The sequence below is a fragment of the Cherax quadricarinatus genome, chromosome 48 (genome assembly GCF_038502225.1).
Source record: "Cherax quadricarinatus isolate ZL_2023a chromosome 48, ASM3850222v1, whole genome shotgun sequence".
NCBI classification, from domain to species: Eukaryota; Metazoa; Arthropoda; class Malacostraca; order Decapoda; family Parastacidae; genus Cherax; species Cherax quadricarinatus.
The window spans coordinates 6942110-6968410 of record NC_091339.1 but is presented as its reverse complement, the minus strand read 5'-3'; the positions used below and the strand labels follow the sequence as shown (position 1 = coordinate 6968410).

At 41.4% G+C, this 26301-nt stretch overlaps 2 protein-coding genes across 2 annotated transcripts in view; both read right to left on the bottom strand.

The window, feature by feature from the left end:
* LOC128696143 (glutamine amidotransferase-like class 1 domain-containing protein 1) overlaps nucleotides 1-26301 on the bottom strand; it is a 108056-nt gene that overhangs the window by 6006 nt on the left and 75749 nt on the right. Inside the window, exon 6 of the mRNA XM_070094842.1 lies at nucleotides 13954-14159. Within this exon, the coding sequence (XP_069950943.1) occupies nucleotides 13954-14159 (206 nt within the window). The remainder of the gene's footprint in view (nucleotides 1-13953; nucleotides 14160-26301) is intronic.
* On the bottom strand, nucleotides 1756-22208 carry LOC138854066 (tigger transposable element-derived protein 1-like). The gene is made up of 2 exons (XM_070094841.1): nucleotides 21055-22208; nucleotides 1756-4574 (listed from the first exon to the last, which is right to left on the bottom strand). The coding sequence occupies exon 1, from the start codon at nucleotides 22155-22157 to the stop codon at nucleotides 21333-21335; it is 825 nt and encodes a 274-aa protein (XP_069950942.1). The 5' UTR covers nucleotides 22158-22208; the 3' UTR covers nucleotides 1756-4574; nucleotides 21055-21332.

Here is a 26301-nt window from a genome sequence, read left to right as displayed (position 1 = left end):
CAAAAAAGTAACTTCCAAGTCCGATTTTGTATTTGATTCCCCATAATTTAATCCCACCCCTCTCCCCAACACCCTAGCATTTACTTCTTTTACAACCTCATCTATATTAAACAACCATGGTGACATTATACATCCCTGTCTAAGACCTACTTTTACCGGGAAGTAATCTCCCTCTCTTCTTCACACGCTAACCTGAGCCTCACTATCCTCATAAAAACTCTTTACAGCATTTAGTAACTTACCACCTATTCCATATACTTGCAACATCTCCCACATGGCTCCCCTAGCCACTCTATCATATGCCTTTCCTAAATCCATAAATGCCATAATTCGTTCCAGAAGGTTGGCTGATAACCGAAATGGCCGAAAACTGAATTAATATTTCCCACAAGAATTAATGGAAATACAATTAATCCGTTCCAGACAAAAATATTCACAAAAAAAATAATTTTTTTAACAATTATGTAAGTTTTACATACCTTTATTGAAGGCTAATGCTGGCTTCTGGAAGATAGGGAAGAGGGAGGAGTTAGTGTTTGGAAGGGGAATCCCCCTCCATAAAGACTTTAGGTAGCAAAGCCTCCTGTGGGGTTACTTCCCTTCTTTGTCTTTTAATGCTACTAGGACCAGCTTGAGAGTCACTGAACCCTTGCCTCACAACAAATCTGTCCATAGTGGTCTGTTTCTGGCATCTCTCTTAAGATTTCCCTGAAGTGGGACAGGGTTTTGTCACTGAACATGTTGCAGATATGGCTTGTTTCAGCTTGGTCAGGGTGGTGTTTCTCTACAAAAGCTTGCACCCTAGTCCACATTGCACACACCTCTTTAATCTGTCATTTACTGCTACAGTACATTCATTACTAACCTTAAAATATTTGTAGTCTTAATGTAGGGCATGAGGCGAGTAGTATTTATTTGTAGGAAGTCAGTATAGGTAGCAGTAGATGTAGGTACAGTACACGTATGTAGCATCCCCCTGGGCTACAATACACAGCCATTTTATTACACTGCACAGCCATATTATTACCATGTTCACTGAGTTTAATCATTTCTAACAGCTACCTTTAGATGCCATCATAAACAAAGGGAGAAGTAATGAATAATTCATGCCAAGAATTGTAAACAAATGCATGTGAAGGGCGGTTACTGCACCAGCCGCCAGATTCACGGTTTTCTCTAACGCTGCATCAGAGAAAACGTAATGTTTACTCTCCATACCACTCTCCGCTCGATAACATATAAAAACTGCATGTTTATATGCTATATGATATGTAACGTGTTTCTTATATAATTTTGAAGAAAATACCATAGATGGATTAATGAAAATGTCTATATTAACATAAAATAAGACATTTAATGTGGCAAAGAGTGATTATTAAATATACATCGCATATAATAAACATTGCATATTTATATGCAATGTAACATGTTTCTTACATAATTTTGAAGAAGATATAATAGATGGATTAATGAAAATGTCTATATTAATGTAAAATAAGACATTTAATGTACTAGTGATTATTATTAAATATACATCGCATATAAACATTGCATGTTTTCATATACTATGTAATGTGTTTCTTTGGGCCCATGGTTGTTTATTTTGCAGTTGTACTCGATCAATAACCACAAAAAACAATGGATTATAGCAAAATGTTTGGATGAATGAGCAGAAACTTCCTCACTCACCCAGAGACAAAGCCAAACTGACTCGCAAGCGGTCCCAGCCGGCAGATGGATGCCTCCCAAATGGCCAATAACCGAATTAATGGCCGATAACCGGGCGCCGAAAAAACGGCCGATAACCGAGTTGGCCGATAACTGAACTGGCCGATAACCGGGGGCCCACTGTACTGTACACATATATGCTTCAATGTAAACACTTGATCTACACATCCCCTATCCACTCCAAAGCCTCCTTGCTCATCCGCAGTCCTACTCTCTGTCTTACCTCTAATTCTTTAAATAATAACCCTACTGTACACTTTTCCTGGTATACTCAGTAAACTTATTCCCCTATAATTTTTACAATCTCTTTTGTCCCCCTTCCCTTTATATAAAGGGACTATACATGCTTTCTGCCAATCTCTAGGTACCTTCCCCTCTTTCATACATTTATTAAAAAAAAATACCAACCACTCCAACACTATATATCCCCCTGCTCTTAACATTTCTAATCCCATCAGTTCCAGCTGCTTTACCCCCTTTCATTCTACATAATGCCTCACGCACTTCCCCCACATTCACATCCTGCTCTTCCTCACTCCTATAAGAAGTTGTACCTCCCTGGCCAGTGCATGAAATTACCGCCTCCCTTTCTTTATCAACATTTAAAAGTTCCTCAAAATATTCCTGCCATCTACCCAATACCTCCAGCTCCCCATCTACTAACTCCTCTACTCTGTTTTTAACTGACAAATCTATTCGTTTCCTCGTCTTTCTTAACTTGTTTATCTCACTCCAAATTTTTTTCTTTTCATCAAAATTTCTTGACAGTGCCTCTTCCACTCTATCATCTGCTCTCCTTTTGCACTCTCTCACCACTCTCTTCACCTTTCTTTTACTCTCCATATACAGTGGACCCCTGCATAGCGACTTTAATCCGTGCAAGAGGGCTCATTGTTATGCGAAATGATCGGTATGCGAATGAATTTTCCCCATAAGAAATAATGGAAATCAAATTAATCCGTGCAAGACACCCAAAAGTATGAAAAAAAATTTTTTACCACATGAAATATACATTTTCCTACACACAAAGAGAAGGATACATGCACAATAGTAGAGTAGTACATGCACAATATATATTGTGCATGTACTACTCTACTAAATGAAGAATAAATGACACTTACCTTTATTGAAGATGCAGCAATGACTGATGAGACACTGTGTCCTGGGAGTGCCTTTTCCTCCTGAGTACTGTAGGTCCTGTTTAGCATTTTCTTCCAGAACAGGCCTTATCACACTGTGTATACCACTACGATTCTTAAATCTCTCAAACCAACCTTTGCTAGCTTTAAATTCACCAATATGAGCACTAGTTCCAGGCATTTTTCCCTGTTCACCTGGGTGTTAGTCAACTGGTGTGGGTTGCATCCTGGGAGACAAGATTAAGGACCCCAATGGAAATAAGTTAGACAGTCTTCGATGACACTGACTTTTTTGGGTTATCCTGGGTGGCAAATCCTCTGGGGTTAATTGTTTCTTGGTATTCTCAATAAGCCACACCAACAACGGTGCTACAGCAGCAGCAGCAGCAGCTGACAGTGCTACAGCAGCAGCAGCTGACAGTGCTACAGCAGCAGCAGCAGCTGACAGTGCTACAGCAGCAGCAGCTGACAGTGCTACAGCAGCAGCAGACGATGCTACAGCAGCAGCAGACGATGCTACAGCAGCAGCAGCAGCTGACAGTGCTACAGCAGCAGCAGACGATGCTACAGCAGCAGCAGACGATGCTACAGCAGCAGCAGACGGTACTACAGCAGCAGCAGACGGTACTACAGCAGCAGCAGCAGCAGCTGACGGTGGTACAACAGCAGCAGCAGCTGACAGTGCTACAGCAGCAGCAGACGATGCTACAGTAGCAGCAGACGGTACTACAGCAGCAATTGTAACAATGTGGAAGGCGCCACAGCCGAACCTGCCTCTCTCTGCTCCTTGGCTAGACTGGAAGATGGGTAACGATGCACACAGCATGAAGGAGCAGGTGGATGACAGGAGACAGGCTGGATGACAGGCTGACTGGCGTTCACTTCCACAGTCTGGCTTACTGACTGGCTTAATTGCAAAATCCGGGTCAACCCCTCGGAGATTGAAGCAATTAGCACACGAACTAAGCCAGGAAGCTTGAAACAGCTGCAACAGGCTTGCAGGCTACAGGGTAGAGGTTGTGAGGGGAGCGAGTAGCTGGAGATGGGTGAGACGGTTCACCTTTTGACCCGCCGGCTACTCACAGTCTTCTAACGTCTTGAAATACCCTTAAATAAGCTTAAATCCACGCTCCCACACCGTTGCCACCATTTATCATGTGTGGTTCGAAACGTGGATTGGGTAAAAATACTCACGTAAGCTGGTAGTACGTATAATTATAACGGTAAGTATTGGTAGGCGCCAAACAGCCGGTGACCTGCCTCCTTGCTCTCTCTCGTAAGACTGACTAACCACAGTGCCCATATGTGAGGGGGTGTTTGAAATCCTGCTAGGTCAGCAGCAATATGACAGTCAGTGATTCACGCAGAGACGGTTGGTAGTGAGTCATCTACTGGTACACTGGTTACTGGTAACTGGTTATTAGGAACTGGTACTACTACTGAGAGCAGCAGACGGTACTACAGCAGCAGCAGCAGCTGACGGTGGTACAACAGCAGCAGCAGCTGTACCACCAATAGTAGCGATGGTTGATTGGGGTTTATTATACAACCTGGCCAGCTCGGAGACACGCACTCCACTTTCATACTTATCAATGATCTTTTTCTTCATCTCTATAGTAATTCTCACCCTTATTGCTGTAGGGTTGGCACTAGAAGCTTTCTTGGGGCCCATGGTCACTTATTTTGCAGATAAAATCACCAAAAACACTGTAATAATACGAAATGTTCCGATTGTATGCTTGGATGTTACCGCGGAGGCTGGCTGGTAAACAATGCCACCGGCGGCACATGTGAGGCTGGCTAAGGGCGCACATTGGACGCGTCTCGGACGAAGAGCGGTGAGCGGGTTTTTGAGCGGTATGCGAGGCAAAATTTTTGCGATAAAAGCGAGCGGTATACGGATTGAACGTTATGCGATGCGTACGGTATGCGGGGGTCCACTGTACTCTGCTCTTCTTATAACACTTCTGCCTTGTAAAAACCTCTCATAAGCTACCTTTTTCTCTTTTATCACACCTTTTACTTCATCATTCCACCGATCACACCTCTTTCCTCCTGCACCCACCCTCCTATAGTCACAAACTTCTGCCCCACATTCTAATACTGCATTTTTAAAACTATTCCAACCCTCTTCAACCCCCCTCCCCCACTACTCATACTTGCACTAGCCCACCTTTCTGCCAATAGTTGCTTATATCTCACCCTAACTTCCTCCTCCCTTAGTTTATACACTTTCACCTCTCTCTTATTTGTTGCTGCCATTTTCCTTTTGTCCCATCTAACTCTTACTCTAACTGTAGCTACAACTAAATAATGATCTGATATATCAGTTGCCCCTCTATAAACATGTACATCCTGAAGCCTACTGTTACGAAGTACTGTAAATACTAAATATTTATATAAAATAACGCTCCATATATGTCATTTTCTGTGTAGTATACTGAAAGTGGACACGTATTATTCCCTGAAAGCGAACGCGTTTTATTCCTGTCAGTCAGCCAGTGGCCAGGACAGGAGCAGATGAGAGGCATGTTTAGTTCAGTACGAGTCGGTGGTGACGGGGGTAAAGTCATCATGTTTGGGCAGTAGTTTGAGTAGATAATTTTGGTAAGTTTTTTAGTGTATACCATAGGTATTTGTGTTTAAGTGCTCTCATGTTTATTTGTAAAGCCCTAGTATGCAGGGGCCTGTGTTATGGAGAGTATTTAATGTTTCCACTGTAGGCTATGTAGCCTGCAGAAAGGGGGGATGTCATGGAGCCTCCCTGTTCATAAATGTTCATTTATTTTGTTTAACTCATTAGTAGCAGTGTGCTAGTAAGCTAATGTAAACTGGAGTGTGGTGGGTTTTTTTTGTAGTAGTTGTAAGTTGTATATAAGTTACTATTATTAACCCTTTGACTGTTTCGGTCATATATATACATCTTAGGAGCCACCGTTTTTGACGTATATATACTCATAAATTCTAGCGGCTTCAAATTAAGCAGGAGAAAGCTGGTAGGCCCACATGTGAGAGAATGGGTCTGTGTGGTCAGTGTGCACCTTATAAAAAATAATCCTGCAGCACGCAGTGCATAATGAGAAAAAAAAACTCTGACCGTTTTTTTTTTTAATTAAAATGCCGACTTTGTGGTGCACTTTCGTATAGTATTTATGGGTGTATTCTCATTTTCTTGGTCTCATTTGATAGAATGGAAAACTTATTATAGAAATAGAGGTGATTTTGATTGGTTTTACTCTGAAAAGAACCTTGAAATGGAGCTCAAAGTATGGTAAATGTTTTATTTTTGCCGATGTTCAAAAGTAAACAAATGATGTCATTTTCAAATAAATGTCCAAGTAGCCATTCTAATATGCAGTCATGAATGGGTTGACATTATTTATACAATTATTACAATATTGCAGTAGTCTGCATAACAGTAAATCTTCTATTTTTTGTTTGAATAAAAATTCAAAATAGAAAGCAAGAGTAATATCAGAGGGGCCTGGAGACGTGACTGATGAACAAAAAAAATGTTATTTAAAAGCCAGGAATGTCTGCATTATTCATTCTGGACCCTATTTTGAAATTGTCATATTTTTTAATTTTCGTGAAATTGTCCAAATTGCAAATTTCTGACCACGTTATTGGGTAGTTGAAATCGGTAAATGGGCAGTTTCTTGTACTCAATCGATAGAAAAAATGGAGTTCTAAAGAAATAGTTATGAGTTTGGTCGATTGGAACAATGGAATTAGCCAAAAATAGGGCTCAAAGTGGGCGAAATTGCCGATTCGTAAATATCGCAGAAGTTGCTAACTTCGCGAGAGCGTAATTCTGTTAGTTTTACATCAAATTTCGTTCTTTTGGTGTCATTACAATTGGGAAAAAATTCTCTATTATTTCATAAGAATTTTTTTTTTTTGGAAATTTTGGGACACCAGGAGACACCTCAGGATTTGGGGTTGTGACAGCCAAGGGGTTAATATTATATATATTTTTTGTATAGGTGAGTTTGTTTGTCCTTCCATATACTATATTAATTATTTGCACTCATGCTTCATTATTTAATATGAGTGTATGCTGGCCCAAGGTTTGCTGTGTATTTTAGTGTAATTTTATAACCCCTAGACAACAGTGTGAGCAGCCTTTAGGAGTCAGGAACATTTTATTTAAGTTAAGACATCAAAGTGGTAACACCTACCCATCAACCTTTTATCCACCAATACAAAATCTAACTACTTTCATTACATGCTATATCATACCTTATACTATACTTATCCTTTTTTTCATAAAATATGTACAGTAAACCCCCGGTTTGCGATATTAATCCGTTCCTGAGAGCTCATTGTAAACCAAAATTATCAAAAAGCGAATCAATTTTCCCCATAAGAAATAATGGAAATCAAATTAATCCGTGCAAGACACCCAAAATTATGAAAAAAAAAATTTTACCACATGAAATATTAAGTTTAATGCACACAAAATGAAGAAGACATGCACAGTTTGTAGTACTCTACTAACACTAGAATACATGACACTTACCTTTAATGAAGATCTGGTGATGATTGATGGGATGGGAGGACGGGAGAGTGTCGAACTTATTGTTTAGAAGGGGAATCCCCTTCCATTAGGACTTGAGGTAGCAAGTCCTTTTCCGGGGTTACTTCCCTTCTTCTTTTAATGCCACTAGGACCAGCTTGAGAGTCACTGGACCTCTGTCGCACAACAAATCTGTCCATAGAGTTCTGTACCTCCTGTTCCTTTACGATTTGTCTAAAATGGGCCACAACATTATCATTGTAATAGTCACCAGCATAGCTTGCAATAGCTGTGTTAGGGTGAATTTCATCCATAAAGGTTTGCAGTTCAACCCACTTTGCACACATTTCCTTAATTTTTGAAGTAGGCACAATGGATTCCACAACTGGCATAGGCTTCTCAGGGTTAGCCCCAAACCCTTCAAAATCTTTCTTAATTTCCATACTAATTCTCACCCTTTTTACCACAGGGTTGGCACTAGAAGCTTTCTTGGGGCCCATGGTGACTTATCTTGCAGAAACAAGCACTATGATAATATGGAATGTACCGAATGTATCCTTAGATGCGAGCACACTGGCTGGCTTGTAAACACTGGGCCACACGTGGGCACGTCTCGGACGAATCGCGTATGGCGGGTTTTTTAACGGAAACCGAGGCAAAATTTTTGCTTTAAAATGTATCGAATACCGGATTTATCGGATACCGATGCCATCGCAAACCAGGGGTCCACTGTATTACTTATTACCAAACCTCTTTCTACACATAGCTCAATTAAAATCAATAATTGCTGAGGCAATTTGTAGCCATCTTGAAAGGCATAAATTGATTAATGAATCTCAACACTGTTTTACTAAGGGGCGTTCCTGTCTTACGAATTTACTGACTTTTTTCACTAAGGTGTTTCAGGAGGTAGATCATGGTAATGAATGATATTGTGTATATGGACTTTAGTAAGGCTTTTGGTAAGAGTTCTATATCAGAGGCTATTGAGGAAACTTAAGGCACATGGAATAGGAGAAATTTTTTCCTGGGTAGAGGCATGGTTGAAAAATAGGCAGCAGAATGTTTGCTCAAATGGGGAGAAATCAGAATGGGTGCACGTCACAAGCGGTGCTCTGCAGGGGTCAGTGTTGGGCCCGTTGTTGTTCACAATTTACATAAACGACACAGATGAGGGAATAAATAGCGACATAAGGGTATTTGCTGATGACACCAAAATAGGTCGTCCAATTCATTTTAATGAGGACATTAGAACACTCCAGGATGATTTGAATAGACTGATGCAATGGTCAGGGAAGTGGCAGATGCAGTTTAACCCCTTCAGGGTCCAAGGCCAAAATCTGAAGTGGTGCTCCAGTGTCCAAGAAATTTTGAAAAAAAAAAAAAAAATTATTTTTTCTTACAGAATTAAAGAGCATATTTTTGTGAAGGTAATAAGACAAAAAAAAAAATTCTGATCAGTACTTACCGAGATACAGTGCCAAGAAGTTTGTCGAAAATGATGTGGTGGCGGCAACATCGATGAATTCCACATACTCGCATTACATTATTTTGCGGTTTTTGTTGTTTTTTCTTTTCTTTTCCAATTTTTTTCTATTCCTACTAACATTTGGGGCCTGAGAGACCAATACTGTATATAATGTATATATATAAACTCACTGTATTGAACACAATAACAGCACTAAAGTTATTATCATATTATTGTTTACCACTGTTTATTACAATAAACATGCACAAATCTTGTATAATACTAATGTTCTATCATATATTTACATATTTACAATCACTGGACATGGTTTTAGAACTGCTGGAGCTTGTGGAACTCCTTGAAACAAGGCACCATGCACAGAGGCACCTTACATTCCTCACACATAAACCGAGTGTCTTTGCGTCTTTGTTGCCGTCTTTTTGTTTGTGCACAGACAATGCATTTCTTCTGAGCAAATTTCTTCTGAGTTGAAGGAAGTTGTATTATGAAATGATCACCTTCCCTCCTCAAACGCTTGGGTATATCCTGAGGAATTCGAGGACCGTGTTGTATAGCAGGTGTTGTTACCTGGTACTTCATTATGAGTTGTCTGACAACAGACAAACAAAATTCACCATACGGTGGTCTGTTGCAAGTCTTTATTTGGTACATATTATATGCATTGAGCATTGAAATGTCCATGAGATGGAAGAAAAGTTTCATGTACCACTTGTAACTCTTACGAACACAGTCAACAAAACCAATCTGCATGTCACATTTGTCAACCAAGCGCATGTTTTGTGTATAATCAATCACTGTCACTGGTTTTCGAATACGTTCATTAGTCACTCGATCAACTTTGCCACTGTCTTGCATTTCATTACGGTGAATGGTTGTCAACAATGTGACATCTCGTTTGTCATGCCACCGTAATGCCATGATGTCATTGGCAGTAAACACCTGCACGTCATCACCACGAGCACCTGCGTTGAGCCTGGGCATATGTTTACGATTAGAACGCACTGTGCCACACACATCTGTCTTGTTCACTCGCATGAAATCACTGAGTAATGGGCTTGTGTACCAGTTATCGGTATATAATGTATGCCCCTTACCAAGAAAAGGTGCCATCATGTTTCTCACTACTTCACCTGAGATACCCAATAACATCTTGGTATCTTTCAATGTTTTACTACCCGTGTATACAACAATATCCAACACCAGGCCACTGTCACAATCACAGAGTACAAACAGTTTTATACCAAAGCGTTTCCTCTTGCTCGGTATATACTGCTTGAATGACAGTCTACCTTTGAACAAAATCAAAGACTCGTCAATAACAAGATTCTTGAATGGATAAAAGTATATGCTGAACTTTTGTTTGGGATACATGAAAACATTTCTAATCTTGTATAACCTGTCACTTCTGTCAGGCCTGGTTTTGTCAGAGAAGTGCAACATACGTAAGAGTAAGATAAACCTGTTCACTGGTATGATTTCACTGAAGACCGGGGTAGAAATTAGCCGATCTGTGGACCAGTATGCTTTTATATTATGCTTATAGACGTGAGGCATAAGCATTATTGTTGCAAAAAGCAAATACATTTCTGCAACAGTCGTCTCTTTCCACCTGTGTAGTCTTGACTGTGGTGATATGATCGTATTTGCCATGATGTACTCAAAATACTTATTACTTTCCCTGACAATAGTTTCCATCAATGGCTGGTCAAAGAATAATTCAAAGAATTCCAGTTCATTGGCTGTGGTTCCAAGGGGACAAGTAGGTAGAATTCCACTTTGAGAGTCATCAAAGTGGTGAGGCTTGGGAACAAAATTGGGATTTTGCTGCCAATCCCACATACGGTTTGCTGGTGGATACTGGACATCATAGGCTGGTTGTGCGGGTGGTTGTGGTTGTGGTGGGCTGGTGGCTGGCGCTCCACTTTGTCCTTGAACTGACGAGTCAGCAGCGTGGGTCCCAGCGTGGCCTGGTGAGTCACGCATGGCGGTGCCACTACCATCACCACTAACACCATCCACTGATGCCTGTGGTCTATCCATGCCAAGTGTAGCCACATCATCCTCACTATCACTACCTAAAACTGGTGTTGGGCCACGGAATGTACTCCGGGATGTACTCCGTCCCCTGGGCACAGCATAGGGTACACTACCCGAGCGCATGCGGTGGCGAACATACCGACGCTTCACTGGTGAATATGATTCCTCACTATCACTACTCGAATGATCGTCGAGCGCAATAAAATCACAGTCCACGTCACTATCATCATCATTACTGAAGTCAGAGGCCTGGCCACACGAAAATATTAGTTTTCTCTTGCGATGAGGAACAACCGACCGTGAGTCACGAGTGCCCACACCAGAGGTAGAAGGTTGAGGATCGTCAGGGTTTTCTACACTATTATCGATATCCTGGTCATTCTTTTCGGTCACTAACTGATCAAAGCCGTAGAATTCGTCTTCATTTCCACTTCCATCAGTGTCAGAACTATCAGATAGGAAGAGGAAAGTCCCAATTTTCCGGGGAGTGAGAGCTGACTTGCGACGAGGCATGGTGAACAAGGGTAACTGAGCCGGCGTTCCCACAATGCTATGCGGGCGCCTAGATTTTTTGTTTATGGCGCACACCCACCACGCAGACCCATTCTCTCACATGTAGGCCTATGAGCGTTTTCGCGCTAAATTTGACGGCGCAAGAATTTTGGCGTAGATCTACGGTTTGGACACTCAACGTAAAGCCGTTGATCTACGGGACGGACCCTGAAAGGGTTAATAGAGACAAATGCAAAGTTCTAAATGTTGGACAGGAAAATAACCATGCCACATAAATTAAATAATGTAGATCTTAATATTACTGATTGCGAAAAGGATGTAGGAGCTCTGGTTAGCAGTAACCTGAAACCAAGACAACAGTGCATAAGCATTTGCAATAAAACTAACAAGAAGTATAAATAAAACTAACAAGAAGTATAAACAACAGAAGTCCTCAGGTTATTCTTCATCTCTATATATCCTTGGTTAGGCCTCATTTAGATTATGCTGCACAGTTCTGGTCACCGTACTATTGACTGGACATAAATGCACTAGAAAACGTAGAGGAGGATGACAAAGTTAATCCCATGCATCAGAAATCTTCCCTATGAGGATAGACTGAGGGCCCTGAATCTGCACTCTCTAGAAAGGTGTAGAATTAGGGATGATATGATTGAGGTGTGTAAATGGAAAACAGAAATAAAGGGGATGTAAACAGCATGCTGAAAATATCCAGCCAAGACAGGACTCGCAGCAATGGTTTCAAGTTGGAAAAATTAGATTCAGGAAGGCTATAGATAAGCACTGGTTTGGTAATAGAGTTGTGGACAAGTGGAACAAACTCCTGAGTACCATATAGGAGCTAAGACGTTGTGTAGTTTTAAAAATAGGTTAAAAATAATCGGACTTGAGTCCTGGAAATGGGAAGTACAATGCCTGCACTTTAAAGGAGAGGTTTGGGATATTGGCAGTTTGGAGGGATATGTTGTGTATCTTTATATGTGTATGCTTCTAAACTGTTGTATTCTGAGCACCTCTGCAAAAAGTGATAATGTGCGAGTGTGGTGAAAGTGTTGAATGATGATGAAATATTTTCTTTTTGGGGATTTTCTTTCTTTTTTGGGTCACCCTGCCTAGGTGGGAGACGGCCGACTTGTTGAAAAAAAAAAAAATACATGAGTGGGTGTGAGTGGCACCTGACTAGCTTGTGCTACTAGGTCTTATGCTGTGTTCCTACCTTAAGTGGAATTGACCTGACTAGGTGGGTCACTGGTCTAAGCCGGGGAGTAACATGGACCTGCCTCGCATGGGTCAGTAGACCTGCTGCAATGTTCCTTTTCTTATTTTCTTATGTTCTAGGGAGAATATTCAGTTCTTTTGTATTCATTGTAAACTCCTAAATTTAAAATTATACTCACCTAAGTGACTATATGTACAAAATTAAATAAATAGCTACTGCCTTTTCAATCTTAGATTAGTCTTAAGTTTGTCCAAAATGTTCTCCGTATGAAGGGGCTTTTGGCATGTACACCTAAATGTCATACTCCTTTGTATAAACATTGTATCATGATGAAATAAACTTCTTATTCTTATAAATCTGTAGTGGAAAGAAGGCAGGTTAGAGGTCATCCTAGGAAAGGTTGGTGGGAGAGGGTAGTGGTGGCTTTTTTTTGTGTGAGGGGCTTAGACTTCCAGAAAGCGTATGTGAGCACGTTAGATAGGAGTGAGTGAAGGCAAATGTTTTTTTATGACGCTGTGCTGTTGGAGTCTTAGAAAGGTAACACTTATGGATTCAGGGAAACCGTTTAGCAGGACCTGAGCCCTGGAGGTGGGAAATACAGTGCCTGCATTCTGAGAGGGGTGGAGATATGTTGCAGTTTTTGAAGCATTGTGTAGATGTGCCTTTGGCAAGACAATGACAGTGAATGATGATGAAAGTGTTTCTTCTTTTTTGGGTCAACCTTCCTTAGTGGGAAACAGCTGATGTGTTAAAAAAAAAAAATAAATGTAAATAAATCAGCAAAGTATATGGTTGAAATTGTTTTCTTACTCTTATGTGGTGTGAATGAAAGCATTTTTTGAATCTTTGCTATTTTTGTTGATGTGTAACATACACTCAATGTGCTTGCTCTGCAAATGCTGCTTCAAGTCTTCTAGCCCCCTTCCAATCAGACTACTAACCCTATGCTCTTCCTTTATAGTAATTCTGGTGCTGCCACCGCTTATGAGTATCCTCTTGAACTCTGTCATAACAATCACGGGGACTACAAGAGCTTCAATATTTTTAAATTTTCTTGAACTTCTTAGAAAACATGTACAAAAGTTATAACAATGCTAGAATTAATGCATGCGGACACAATTTTTTAGAAAGTATAATTTAAAAAGATCAGAGGTATGATGTACATGCCTGGAGCTGGGCTGCATGTACACAGTCATCATCTCTTTCAGTTATTTTGTTTTCTAAGAGTTAAACTAAACTGCAAGTGATTCTTAAAAGCATAAAGAGCATCTATGACAACTACAACAGTAATATGGGATAAGGAACCCACCTCTGATTTGCCAAGAGAATCATGTTCTGAACAGCAGAGAGCGTAGACTGAGGGTTCTGACCTGTAACAACCCCAGCATTAACTACAATGTGAATACTAGTTGGAGCCCCTGTGGAGAATATCCCAGCCCGGTCCAGTATGGCATCTCCAGGGATCAGTGGTAAAGATGCAAAGTAACTTGTTGCTGTAACTTCTGCTAGGGATGACTGCAAAAAAAAAAAATATAGAAATTATACTAGCTGAGGAAATTTTCTAAATGTAAAGAAACCAGCAGGAAATCTGAAGTAGACCATCCATAAAACTGTTTTACACTATTATCACCATTTCACTTAAGAACATTGCTCTAATAATGCTTACAGAAATGAGATTAGTTATATGTTACATGTTATTGGTTTAGTTTTATTACCCCATGACCTGGTCTTGAATCAAGTCAAACTACTGTATTAAGGAGCAAAGAGGAAAGTAAATGGAAGTGTGTATAGTATATGCATGTACTATTCAATATATGCAGGAGGACTGGTAAAAACAGATAAGTGGGCAGATTAGTCAGAAATGCACATGAAAAAGTGAGAAGAGAGGTCGAGAGACAATCTGAGAATAATATAGCAGCTAAGACTAAGTCTTAACAAAAACTGCTTCACAGCCATATGAAAATAAAGACAAAAGTAAAAGACCAGGTAAATCCACTCAAGGAAGTTGGAGAGCTTGTGGAAAATAACAAGGAAGTTTGTGAAATGCTGAAGAAATTATTCAATAATGAGTTTTTTTTTTTTTTTAGTGGAAATTGGGGGAAATGCCAAAAAGCCTAGTATAGTACTTCAACAGATAATGGACACTATGCACACAACGCAGGAAGAGATTAAAAAAAAAAAATGATGGAGCTGGATATGTCAAAGGCAGTGGAACCTGACAAGGTGGCAACCTGGATTCTGAAAGGAAGAGCAGTGGCATTGTCCAAACCAACAGCTGAGATCTACAAGTCAGTGAACGCAAGACAGTTGCCAGTAATCTGGAGGACAAATGAAGTACTGTACCTATATTCCAGAAAGGAGGCAGACAGGAAGCACTGAACTACAGGTCAGTTTTGATGACATGCATACCTTGCAAAATATGAAGAAGATAGTCAGGAGAGTGGCAGAGCACTTGAAGAGAAGTGGTTTCATAAACAGTAACCAGCATGGGTTCAGAGATGGTATACCCCATCTTACCAACCTGTTGTAATTATATAACAAAGTAATGGAAGCGAGACGAAAGAGAGAGGGTTAGACGGATTGTATTTTCTTAGACTGCAAGAAGGCATCTGATACAGTACCACACATGAGACTGATGTAAAGAGTATCTCGGAGAAAGGAGGCATAGAGTGACTGTCTGGGAAGAGATATCAGAATTGTCAAGTGTAACAAGTGTGGTGCCACAAGGATAAGTGTTAGGGTTAGTATCATTTCTGGTTTATGTAAATGATATCCCAGATGGGATTGAGCCAGATGTATGCCTAACTGCTGATGACGCAAAATTGATGAGAAGACTAAAAATAGACGAGAACAGAGAAAGACCACAAATAGATCTGGACAAACTGCAAGACTGGTTAGATAAGTGGATGCTTGAATTCTACCTCCAGCAAATGCAAGATTGTGAAGATCAGGGAAGGGGACAGAAGACCTGGCATGATGCATAGTCTTGGGGAAAGAGAAAGACCTAAGGGCGAGTATAATGACCAGCATTTCACTTTTAGATTTGCAAGGCAAGCCAATGCGTGCCTTGCAAATCTAAGAGTAGCCTTCAGTAATCTCAACAGAAAGTCTTGCTGGGCACTTTATACAACATATGTCAGGTAGTAGGTTGGTAGACAGCAACCACCCAGGGAAGTACTACCATCCTACTAGATGACTGTGAAACAGAAACCTGTAACTGTTTTGCATGATGGTAGGATTGCTGGTTTCTTTTTCTGTCTCATAAACACGCTAGATAACAGGGATATCTTGCTACTCCTACTTACACTTTGGTCACACTTCACAGACACGCACATGCATGTATATATACATACATCTAGGTTTTTCCCCCTTTTTCTAAATAGCTCTTGTTCTCCTTTATTTCTTCTATTGTCCATGGGGAAGTGGAAAAGAATCTTTCCTCCGTAAGCCATGCGTGTCGTATGAGGCGACTAAAATGCCGGGAGCAATGGGATAGTAATCCCTTCTCCTGTAGACATTTACTAAAAAAGAGAAGAAGAAAAACTTTATAAAACTAGGATGCTTGAATGTGCGTGGATGTAGTGCAGATGACAAGAAACAGATGATTGCTGATGTTATGAATGAAAAGAAGTTGGATGTCCTGGCCCTAAGCGAAACAAAGCTGAAGGGGGTAGGGGAGTTTCGGTGGGGGGAAATAAATGGGATTAAATCTGGAGTATCAGAGAGTTAGAGGAAAAGGAAGGGGTAACAGTAATGTTGAAGGATCAGTTATGGAAGGAGAAAAGAGAATATGAATGTGTAAATTCAAGAATTATGTGGATTGAAGTAAAGGTTGGATGTGAAGTGTGGGTCATAACAAGCGTGTATGCACCTGGAGAAGAGAGGAATGTAGAGGAGAGAGAGAGATTTTGGGAGATGTTAAGTGAATGTATAGGAGCCTTTGAACCAAGTGAGAGAGTAATTGTGGTAGGAGAAACTTTTAGAGAGGGTGTGGTAGGTAAGTCTGGGGTGCCAGGTGTAAATGATAATGGGAGCCCTTTGATTGAACTTTGTATAGAAAGGGGTTTAGTTATAGGTAATACATATTTTAAGAAAAAGAGGATAAATAAGTATACAAGATATGATGTAGGGCAAAATGACAGTAGTTTGTTGGATTATGTATTGGTAGATAAAAGACTGTTGAGTAGACTTCAGGATGTACATGTTTATAGAGGGGCCACAGATATATCAGATCACTTTTTAGTTGTAGCTACACTGAGAGTAAAAGGTAGATGGGGTACAAGGAGAATAGAAGCATCAGGGAAGAGAGAGGTGAAGGTTTATAAACTAAAAGAGGAGGCAGTTAGGGTAAGATATAAACAGCTATTGGAGGATAGATGGGCTAATGAGAGCATAGGCAATGGGGTCGAAGAGGTATGGGGTAGGTTTAAAAATGTAGTGTTAGAGTGTTCAGCAGAAGTTTGTGGCTACAGAAAAGTGGGTGCGCGAGGGAAGAGGAGCGATTGGTGGAATGATGATGTAAAGAGAGCAGTAAGGGAGAAAAAGTTAGCATATGAGAAGTTTTTACAAAGTAGAAGTGATGCAAGGAGGGAAGAGTATATGGAGAAAAAGAGAGAGGTTAAGAGAGTGGTGAAGCAATGTAAATAGAGAGCAAATGAGAGAGTGGGTGAGATGTTATCAACAAATTTTGTTGAAAATAAGAAAAAGTTTTGGAGTGAGATTAACAAGTTAAGGAAGCCTAGAGAACAAATGGATTTGCCAGTTAAAAATAGAAGAGGAGAGTTATTAAATGGAGAGTTAGAGGTATTGGGAAGATGGAGGGAATATTTTGAGGAATTGTTAAATGTTGATGAAGATAGGGAAGCTGTGATTTCGTGTATAGGGCAAGGAGGAATAACATCTTGTAGGAGTGAGGAAGAGCCAGTTGTGAGTGTGGGGGAAGTTCGTGAGGCAGTAGGTAAAATGAAAGGGGGTAAGGCAGCCGGGATTGATGGGATAAAGATAGAAATGTTAAAAGCAGGTGGGGATATAGTTTGGGAGTGGTTGGTGCAATTATTTAATAAATGTATGGAAGAGGGTAAGGTACCTAGGGATTGGCAGAGAGCATGCATAGTTCCTTTGTATAAAGGCAAAGGGGACAAAAGAGAGTGCAAAAATTATAGGGGGATAAGTCTGTTGAGTATACCTGGTAAAGTGTATGGTAGAGTTATTATTGAAAGAATTAAGAGTAAGACGGAGAATAGGATAGCAGATGAACAAGGAGGCTTTAGGAAAGGTAGGGGGTGTGTGGACCAGGTGCTTACAGTGAAACATATAAGTGAACAGTATTTAGATAAGGCTAAAGAGGTCTTTGTGGCATTTATGGATTTGGATAAGGCGTATGACAGGGTGGATAGGGGGCAATGTGGCAGATGTTGCAGGTGTATGGTGTAGGAGGTAGGTTACTGAAAGCAGTGAAGAGTTTTTATGAGGATAGTGAGGCTCAAGTTAGAGTATGTAGGAAAGAGGGAAATTATTTCCCAGTAAAAGTAGGCCTTAGACAAGGATGTGTGATATCACCGTGGTTGTTTAATATATTTATAGATGGGGTTGTAAGAGAAGTAAATGCGAGGGTCTTGGCAAAAGGCGTGGAGTTAAAAGATAAAGAATCACACATAAAGTGGGAGTTGTCACAGTTGCTCTTTGCTGATGACACTGTGCTCTTGGGAGATTCTGAAGAGAAGTTGCAGAGATTGGTGGATGAATTTGGTAGGGTGTGCAAAAGAAGAAAATTAAAAGTGAATACAGGAAAGAGTAAGGTTATGAGGATAACAAAAAGATTAGATGATGAAAGATTGGATATCAGATTGGAGGGAGAGAGTATGGAGGAGTGAATGTATTCAGATATTTGGGAATGGACGTGTCAGCGGATGGGTCTATGAAAGATGAGGTGAACCATAGAATTGATGAGGGGAAAAGGGTGAGTGGTGCACTTAGGAGTCTGTGGAGACAAAGAACTTGGTCCTTGGAGGCAAAGAGGGGAATGTATGAGAGTATAGTTTTACCAACGCTCTTATATGGGTGTGCAGCATGGGTGATGAATGTTGCAGCGAGGAGAAGGCTGGAGGCAGTGGAGATGTCATGTCTGAGGGCAATGTGTGGTGTGGATATAATGCAGAGAATTCGTAGTTTGGAAGTTAGGAGGAGGTGCGGGATTACCAAAACTGTTGTGCAGAGGGCTGAGGAAGGGTTGTTGAGGTGGTTCGGACATGTAGAGAGAATGGAGCGAAACAGAGTGACTTCAAGAGTATATCAGTCTGTAGTGGAAGGAAGGCGGGGTAGGGGTCGGCATAGGAAAGGTTGGAGGGAGGGGGTAAAGGAGGTTTTGTGTGCGAGGGGCTTGGACTTCCAGCAGGCATGCGTGAGCGTGTTTGATAGGAGTGAATGGAGACAAATGGTTTTTAATACTTAACGTGCTGTTAGAGTGTGAGCAAAGTAACATTTATGAAGGGGTTCCCATCTCCAGGACTTGAGTCCTGGAGATGGGAAGTACAGTGCCTGCACTCTGAAGGAGGGGTGTTAATGTTGCAGTTTAAAAACTGTAGTGTAAAGCACCCTTCTGGCAAGACAGTGATGGAGTGAATGATGGTGAAAGTTTTTCTTTTTCGGGCCACCCTGCCTTGGTGGGAATCGGCCAGTGTGATAATAATAAAAAAAAAATGTCAGGCCCATCTTGGAGTACACAGCACCAGTATGGAACCCACACCTGAAGCAGCAAGTTAAACTGGAGAAAATGCAGAAGTAGCAAAACAAGACTTGTCCCTGAATTAAGAGGTATTAGCTGTGGAGGGAGGTTAATGGAATTAAATCTAATGACATTGGAGGACAGAAGAACCAGGGAGGATGTAACAACACACAAAATACTCAGGGAACTGATAGGGTAGACAGGGACAGATTGACAGATCCAAGAAACAGGAGCCTCGAGGACACAGCTGGAAGTTAAAGACACAGATGAGCAACATGGATGTCAGGAAGTATTCAGTCTCAGGTTGGTCAGAAAGTGAAAAGATCTCAGTGAAGAGAAGGTGAAGGCAAGCTCCATACATAGCTTTAAGAGTAATTATGATAATTCCATGAAACTAAGAGTGAATCTGGCAAACAGCAAATTGAGTGGTGGAGCCAGGAGCTGAGACTTGACCCCTGCAGCCACATATATGCAAGTACATATATAAGTATGAGTGCACACATGCACATGAGAGTATTGCCATGTATTCATAGCTCTGTGAATTCTGTGTCTCCAAGCCTGGAGTTAAAGAAAGAGGGGAATGTATGAGAGTATAGTTTTACTAATGCTCTTGTATGGGTGTGAGGCATGGGTTGTGAATGTTGCAACAAGGAGAAGGGTGGAGACAATGGAGATGTCACGTCTGAGGGCAATGTGTGGTGTGAATATAATGCAGAGAATTCGTAGTTTGGAGATTAGGAGGAGGTGTGGGATTAACAAAACTATTATCTAGAGGGCTGAGGAGGGGTTACTGAGATGGTTTGGACATGTAGAGAGGATTGAACGAAATAGAATGACTTCGAGTGTATAAATCTGCAATGGAAGGAAGGCGGGGTAGGGGTCAGCCCAGGAAACGTTGTGTGTGAGGGGCTTGGACTTCCAGCAAGCGTGCATGAGCGTGTTAGATAGGAGCAAATGGAGACAAATGGTTTTTAAAACTTTACCTGTTGTTGGAGTGTAAGCAAGGTAACATTTATGAAGGGATTCAGTGAAACTGGCAGGCCGGACTTGATTCCTGGAGATGGGAAGTGCAGTGTTTGCACTCTGAAGGAGGGGTGTTAATGTTGCAGTTTTATAGCTGTAGTGTAAGTATGCCTCTGGCAAGACAGTGATGGAGTGAATGATGATGATAGTTTTTCTGTTTTGGGCCAGCCTGCCTTGGTGGGAAATGGCCGATGTATTACTAAAAAAAATATAATAAATAAGCCTGTATTATGTGTGCCTGGGAATTGATAGTGGGTAACTCTGTTCATATCTATATATGTGAAAGAAAATTAAATGAAACATAGAAACAGTAGAGAAAGAGATTAATTCAGCAAAATAACTTGAATGTGAGGGTGGCAGGTACCTGAAGCAATGTTAGGCACACCATGGGTGTTGCCAGGGAAGAGCCCTAGTGTCTGTTGTTACAACAAATTAAGCAAGACAATTAGTGAACAGTGTGTTTATTTACTGAGGTGGCGGTTAAAAGTGAAGTTCAGTGCATGAGCATGTATTGAGAAGTGTGATCAAGGGATAATACGAAAATTATAACAATGAACAGAGGAGGTGGCAGTATGTGATGCAGCTATGTCAAATCTCTTCTAGGATTCAACTCTTTAATCATTTCTAAAACCAAGTAAGACCATTAACAGTGAGTAGAGTGACTAGTACAGTGGACCCCCGGTTAACGATTTTAATCCGTGCAAGAGGGCTCATCGTTATGCGAAATAATCGTTATGCGAATGAATTTTCCCCATAAGAAATAATGGAAATAAAATTAATCCGTGCAAGACGCCCAAAAGTATGAAAAAAAATTTTTTTTACCACATGAAATGTTAATTTTAATACACACAAACTGAAAAAGGCATGCACAATTAAATGACACTTACTTTTATTGAAGATCTGGTGATGATTGATGGGATGGGAGGAGGGAAGAGAGTGTGTTAGTGTTTAGAAGGGGAATCCCCTTCCATTAGGACTTGAGGTAGTAAGTCCTTTTCTGGGGTTACTTCCCTTCTTCTTTTAATGCCACTAGGGCCAGCTTCAGAGTCACTGGACTTCTTTCGCACAAGATATCTGTCCATAGTGGCCTGTACCTCTCGTTCCTTTATGACTTGCCTAAAGTGTTTCACAACATTGTCAGTGTAATAATCACCAGCACGGCTTGCAATAGCTGTGTGAGGGTGATTTTCATCCATGAAGGTTTGCACTTCAAGCCACTTTGCACAGATTTCCTTAATCTTTGAAGTAGGCAACTTCTTCAATTTCTCTCTCCCCTCCTCCGAAGCAATTTCCTCAGGTGTGGCCTCTTGCTCTTGAAGTTGATCTAGCAGCTCATCAGTGGTTAGTTCTTCATTGTCCTCCTCCACCAACTCTTCCACATCCTCCCCACTAACCTCCAACCCCAAGGACTTTCCCAATGCCACAATGGATTCCTCAACTGGCACAGGATTCTCAGGGTTAGCCTCAAACCCTTCAAAATCCCTTTTGTCTACACATTCTGGCCACAGTTTCTTCCAAGCAGAGTTCAAGGTCCTCTTTGTCACTTCCTCCCAAGCCTTACCTATAAGGTTTACACAATTGAGGATATTAAAGTGATCTCTCCAAAACTCTCTTAGAGTCAGTTGAGTTTCTGAGGTCATTACAAAGCACCTTTCAAACAGAGCTTTTGTGTACAGTTTCTTGAAGTTGGAAATAACCTGCTGGTCCATGGGCTGCAGGAGAGGAGTGGTATTAGGAGGCAAAAACTTCACCTTAATGAAGCTCATGTCCCCATAAAGTCGCTCTGCCACGTCTGTAGGATGACCAGGGGCATTGTCTAACACCAGGAGGCACTTAAGTTCTAATTTCTTTTCAGTTAGGTAATTTTTCACATTGGGGGCAAATGCATGGTGTAACCAGTTATAGAAAAATTCCCTAGTGACCCATGCCTTACTGTTTGCCCTCCACAGCACACACAAATTATCCTTGAGGACATTCTTTTGCCTGAACGCTCTGGGAGTTTCAGAGTGATACACTAATAAAGGCTTCACTTTGCAATCACCAGTAGCATTGGCACACATCAACAAAGTAAGCCTGTCTTTCATAGGCTTATGTCCTGGGAGTGCCTTTTCCTCCTGAGTAATGTAGGTCCTGCTTGGCATTTTCTTCCAGAACAGGCCTGTTTCATCACAATTAAACACTTGTTCAGGTTTCAGTCCTTCAGTTTCTATGTACTCCTTGAATTCCTGCACATATTTTTCAGCCGCTTTGTGGTCCGAACTGGCAGCCTCACCATGCCTTATCACACTATGGATGCCACTACGCTTCTTAAATCTCTCAAACCAACCTTTGCTGGCCTTAAATTCACTCACATCATCACTAGTTGCAGGCATTTTTTTAATTAAATCCTCATGCAACTTCCTAGCCTTTTCACATATGATCGCTTGAGAGACGCTATCTCCTGCTATCTGTTTTTCATTTATCCACACCAATAAGAGTCTCTCAACATCTTCCATCAATTGCGATCTTTGTTTCGAAAACACAGTTGAACCTTTGGCAAGAACAGCTTCCTTGATTGTCTTTCTGGTGCCCACAATAGTAGCGATGGTTGATTGGGGTTTCTTGTACAGCTTGACTAGGTCGGCTATACGCACTCCACTTTCATACTTATCAATTATCTCTTTCTTCATCTCTATAGTAATTCTTACCCTTTGAGGTGTAGGGTTGGCACTAGAAGCTTTCTTGGGGCCCATGGTCACTTATTTTCCAGAAACAGCACCGAAAATACTGTAATAATACGAAATATTCCGAGTGTATGCTTGGATGTTACCGCGGAGGCTGGCTGGTAAACAATGGGACGGAGCGGCACATGTGAGGCTGGCTGAGGGCACATTGGACGCGTCTCGGACGAAAATCGGTATGCGGGTTTTTAATCGGTATGCGGGGCAAAAATTTTGCGATAAAAGTAATCGTTATGCGGAAAAATCGCTATGCGATGCCATCGTTATGCGGGGGTCCACTGTATAAGTGGTGGTGGTTAAGAGTGAATTTTTGGTGAATGGGAGTTCATTAGACTGAGGGAAATTCAGAATACAATACAGTCTGATCACTTAACAATGTACTCATTTAACAACTGCTCGGACTTACGACCAGCTCTCTGACCAGTATGCATACCTAGGTAATGTACATTACAGCTGATTTTCTCTATTCTGTTTATTACAATATAGAGTACACTACTGTATAAACATTAAAAATACACTAAAAATTTTATTAATGCTACAAAGGTGACATTAAAACAATATCTATAGATGGTTGACACAAACCCACTACCAGTATAGTATGCTCCTCGCTTAATGACCAATTCGTTTACCAACCTACTCTTAGGAACAGAACTCTGTTGTTAAGTGAGGAGAATGTAACAATAAACATTAGGGGTAGTGATGTGTTGCAACTCAGCCAATTATCTACAAGACTTTTTTTCAATTCAGAAGTAGACACCTCCTTGTCTCTTTGTGGAAGCAGAGAAGATTTCAGTAGACTTAAGCACATGACAAAGATGTGGAGGATCTACTTCTGCCAGATGTATGACACACCAGCCTCCATGTCTCACCAGTTTGTGCAAAGGGGTTAAGCCAAGATACTAGGTTATTTCCCTGATTGGCAAGATAAGATGATTTTGAGCTAGAAAAGGATACCAGGATTTTTTTTTTTTTTTTTTTGCCTCCACTGTTGTATGATTTCAGTACTACAAAAAAAAAAAATAAAACACCTCAGCAAATTGCACACACACACACACACACACACACACCAGTACTGATGTGAGGTGAGGGGCCTGCATGGCACCCCTCCCACTGACTCACCCAAAGGTCAAGGGGTTGTGATCCCAAAATAAAAACATAAGTGGGAATATCTGGTGGTGGATGAGTTTGGTAGGGCATGTAAAAGAAAGATTATTATTATTATTATAATAAAAAAGAAGCGCTAAGCCACAAGGACTATACAGCGCTGCAGGGCAGGAAGGAAGCGAGGGCATCAGGTGGCAAAAGGGAGATGGATGAGTAATAGGTTATGGATAACAGCGGGGTAGTGGATGGTGAAAGGGTAAAGGGCAGCAAGAGACTGAACTAGAAAGGGCTGAGGGGAGTGCGAAAAGTATCATCAGAGTTTGTGGAGTAAATCAGTCGTTGTCAAGAAGTCAATGAGAGAGTCAGGATTAAAGGAGGGTCCATCAGCAAGAAGGGAAGGTAAAGAGAGAGTAGTAGAACGAAGACGATGTTGGAGGTAAATTCTGCGTGCTCGTTGATAGAGAGGGCAGTCTAACAGAATGTGGCTAATCGATACTGGAACTTGACACTGCTCACAGAGAGGAACAGGGTGCCTCTCCATGAGATACCCATGAGTAAGACGAGTGTGGCCAATGCGAAGGCGGGAGAGAGTGGTCTCCCAACCTCGGCACTGATGACAAGAAGACGGCCAGTAACCTATGCTCGGTTTAATAGAATGAAGTTTGTTACCGAGCAGAGTTGACCAACGTTGTTGCCAACGGGTGCGAAGGTGGGTAGCTATTGCAGCAAAATAGTCCAGAAATGGAGCACCTCAATAGGAAATCGGTAGGTCATGTACTGCTGACCGTGCAGCAGTGTCTGCCTGTTCATTGCCCTGTACGTCGACATGACCAGGGACCCAACAAAAAACAATATCTTTATGTTTGGTAGAGATACGGCGTAGCCAAAGTTGGATACGGAGAACTAGGGGATGAGATGTATCAAATTTTCGTATAGCCTGTAGAGCACTAAGGGAGTCTGAGACTACTACAAATGATGACACAGGCATAGATGCGATACGAATAAGTGCTGCAAGAATGGCATACAGTTCAGCAGTAAAAATGCTAGCTGAAGATAGTAAATGCCCCTGCACGACGCTGTCCGGAAACACTGCTGCGAATCCGACGCCGTCTGAAGACTTAGAGCCATCTGTGTACACAGCGGTGGCATGAGAATGGGAGTGGAAGTGATCAAGAAAAAGAGAGCGGGAAGCCACCGTAGGCAGTTGAGCTTTCGAGCAAGGGAGTGAGAAAGAACAGACCCGAACAGCTGGAACTTCCCAGGGGGGTAGGGAAAAGTGAGATGCTACATGAACATATAAAGGTGGTAACTGAAGGGAAGACAAGAGTGAATGTAGGCGAAGAGAAAAGGGACGGAGCAAACAGGGGCGGCGAACGAATAAAGAATGTCTACTAATATCGGTGACCATTCTATAAATGGAAGGATTGTGTAGATCGTGAGAGCGTACATAGTAGCAAACGCAATGGGCATCACGGCGATCAGACAAGGATGGAACATTTGCTTCTGTATAGAGGCTCTCAACAGGGGAAGAGCGAAAAGCACCAAGGCACAAACGTAATCCTTGGTGATGGATAGAGTTAAGGCTAGAGAGAGTAGCAGGAGAGGCCACGGAATAAATCTGGTCACCATAATCGAGTTTCGATAAAACGAGGGCTGAATGTAGGCGAAGCAGAGTTCGACGATCAGCTCCCCAGGAAAGATGAGCAAGGGTTTTAAGAAGGTTTAGCCAGCTGTGACAAGTTGCCTTCAGAGAGGTAATGTGAGGTTTCCAGGATAACCGACGGTCAAAGAGAAGGCCTAGAAACCTGACTATCACGTTCGGGGATACGGGAGCCATAGAGATACAAAGAATGATCGGAGATAACAGAGCGTCTAGTGAAAGTAATTTGGTGAGTTTTGGTACTTGAAAATTTAAACCCATGCGTGGTGGCCCAAGTGGAAACACGGTCGACCACATGCTGGAGAGAAACTGCAATAAGGTGACAGTCAGCGCCTGCACAAGCAATAGCGAAGTCATCAACATAGAGTGATGACCAAATATTGGGTGGAAGAACAGAGGCCAAATCATTTATAGCAAGGAGAAAAA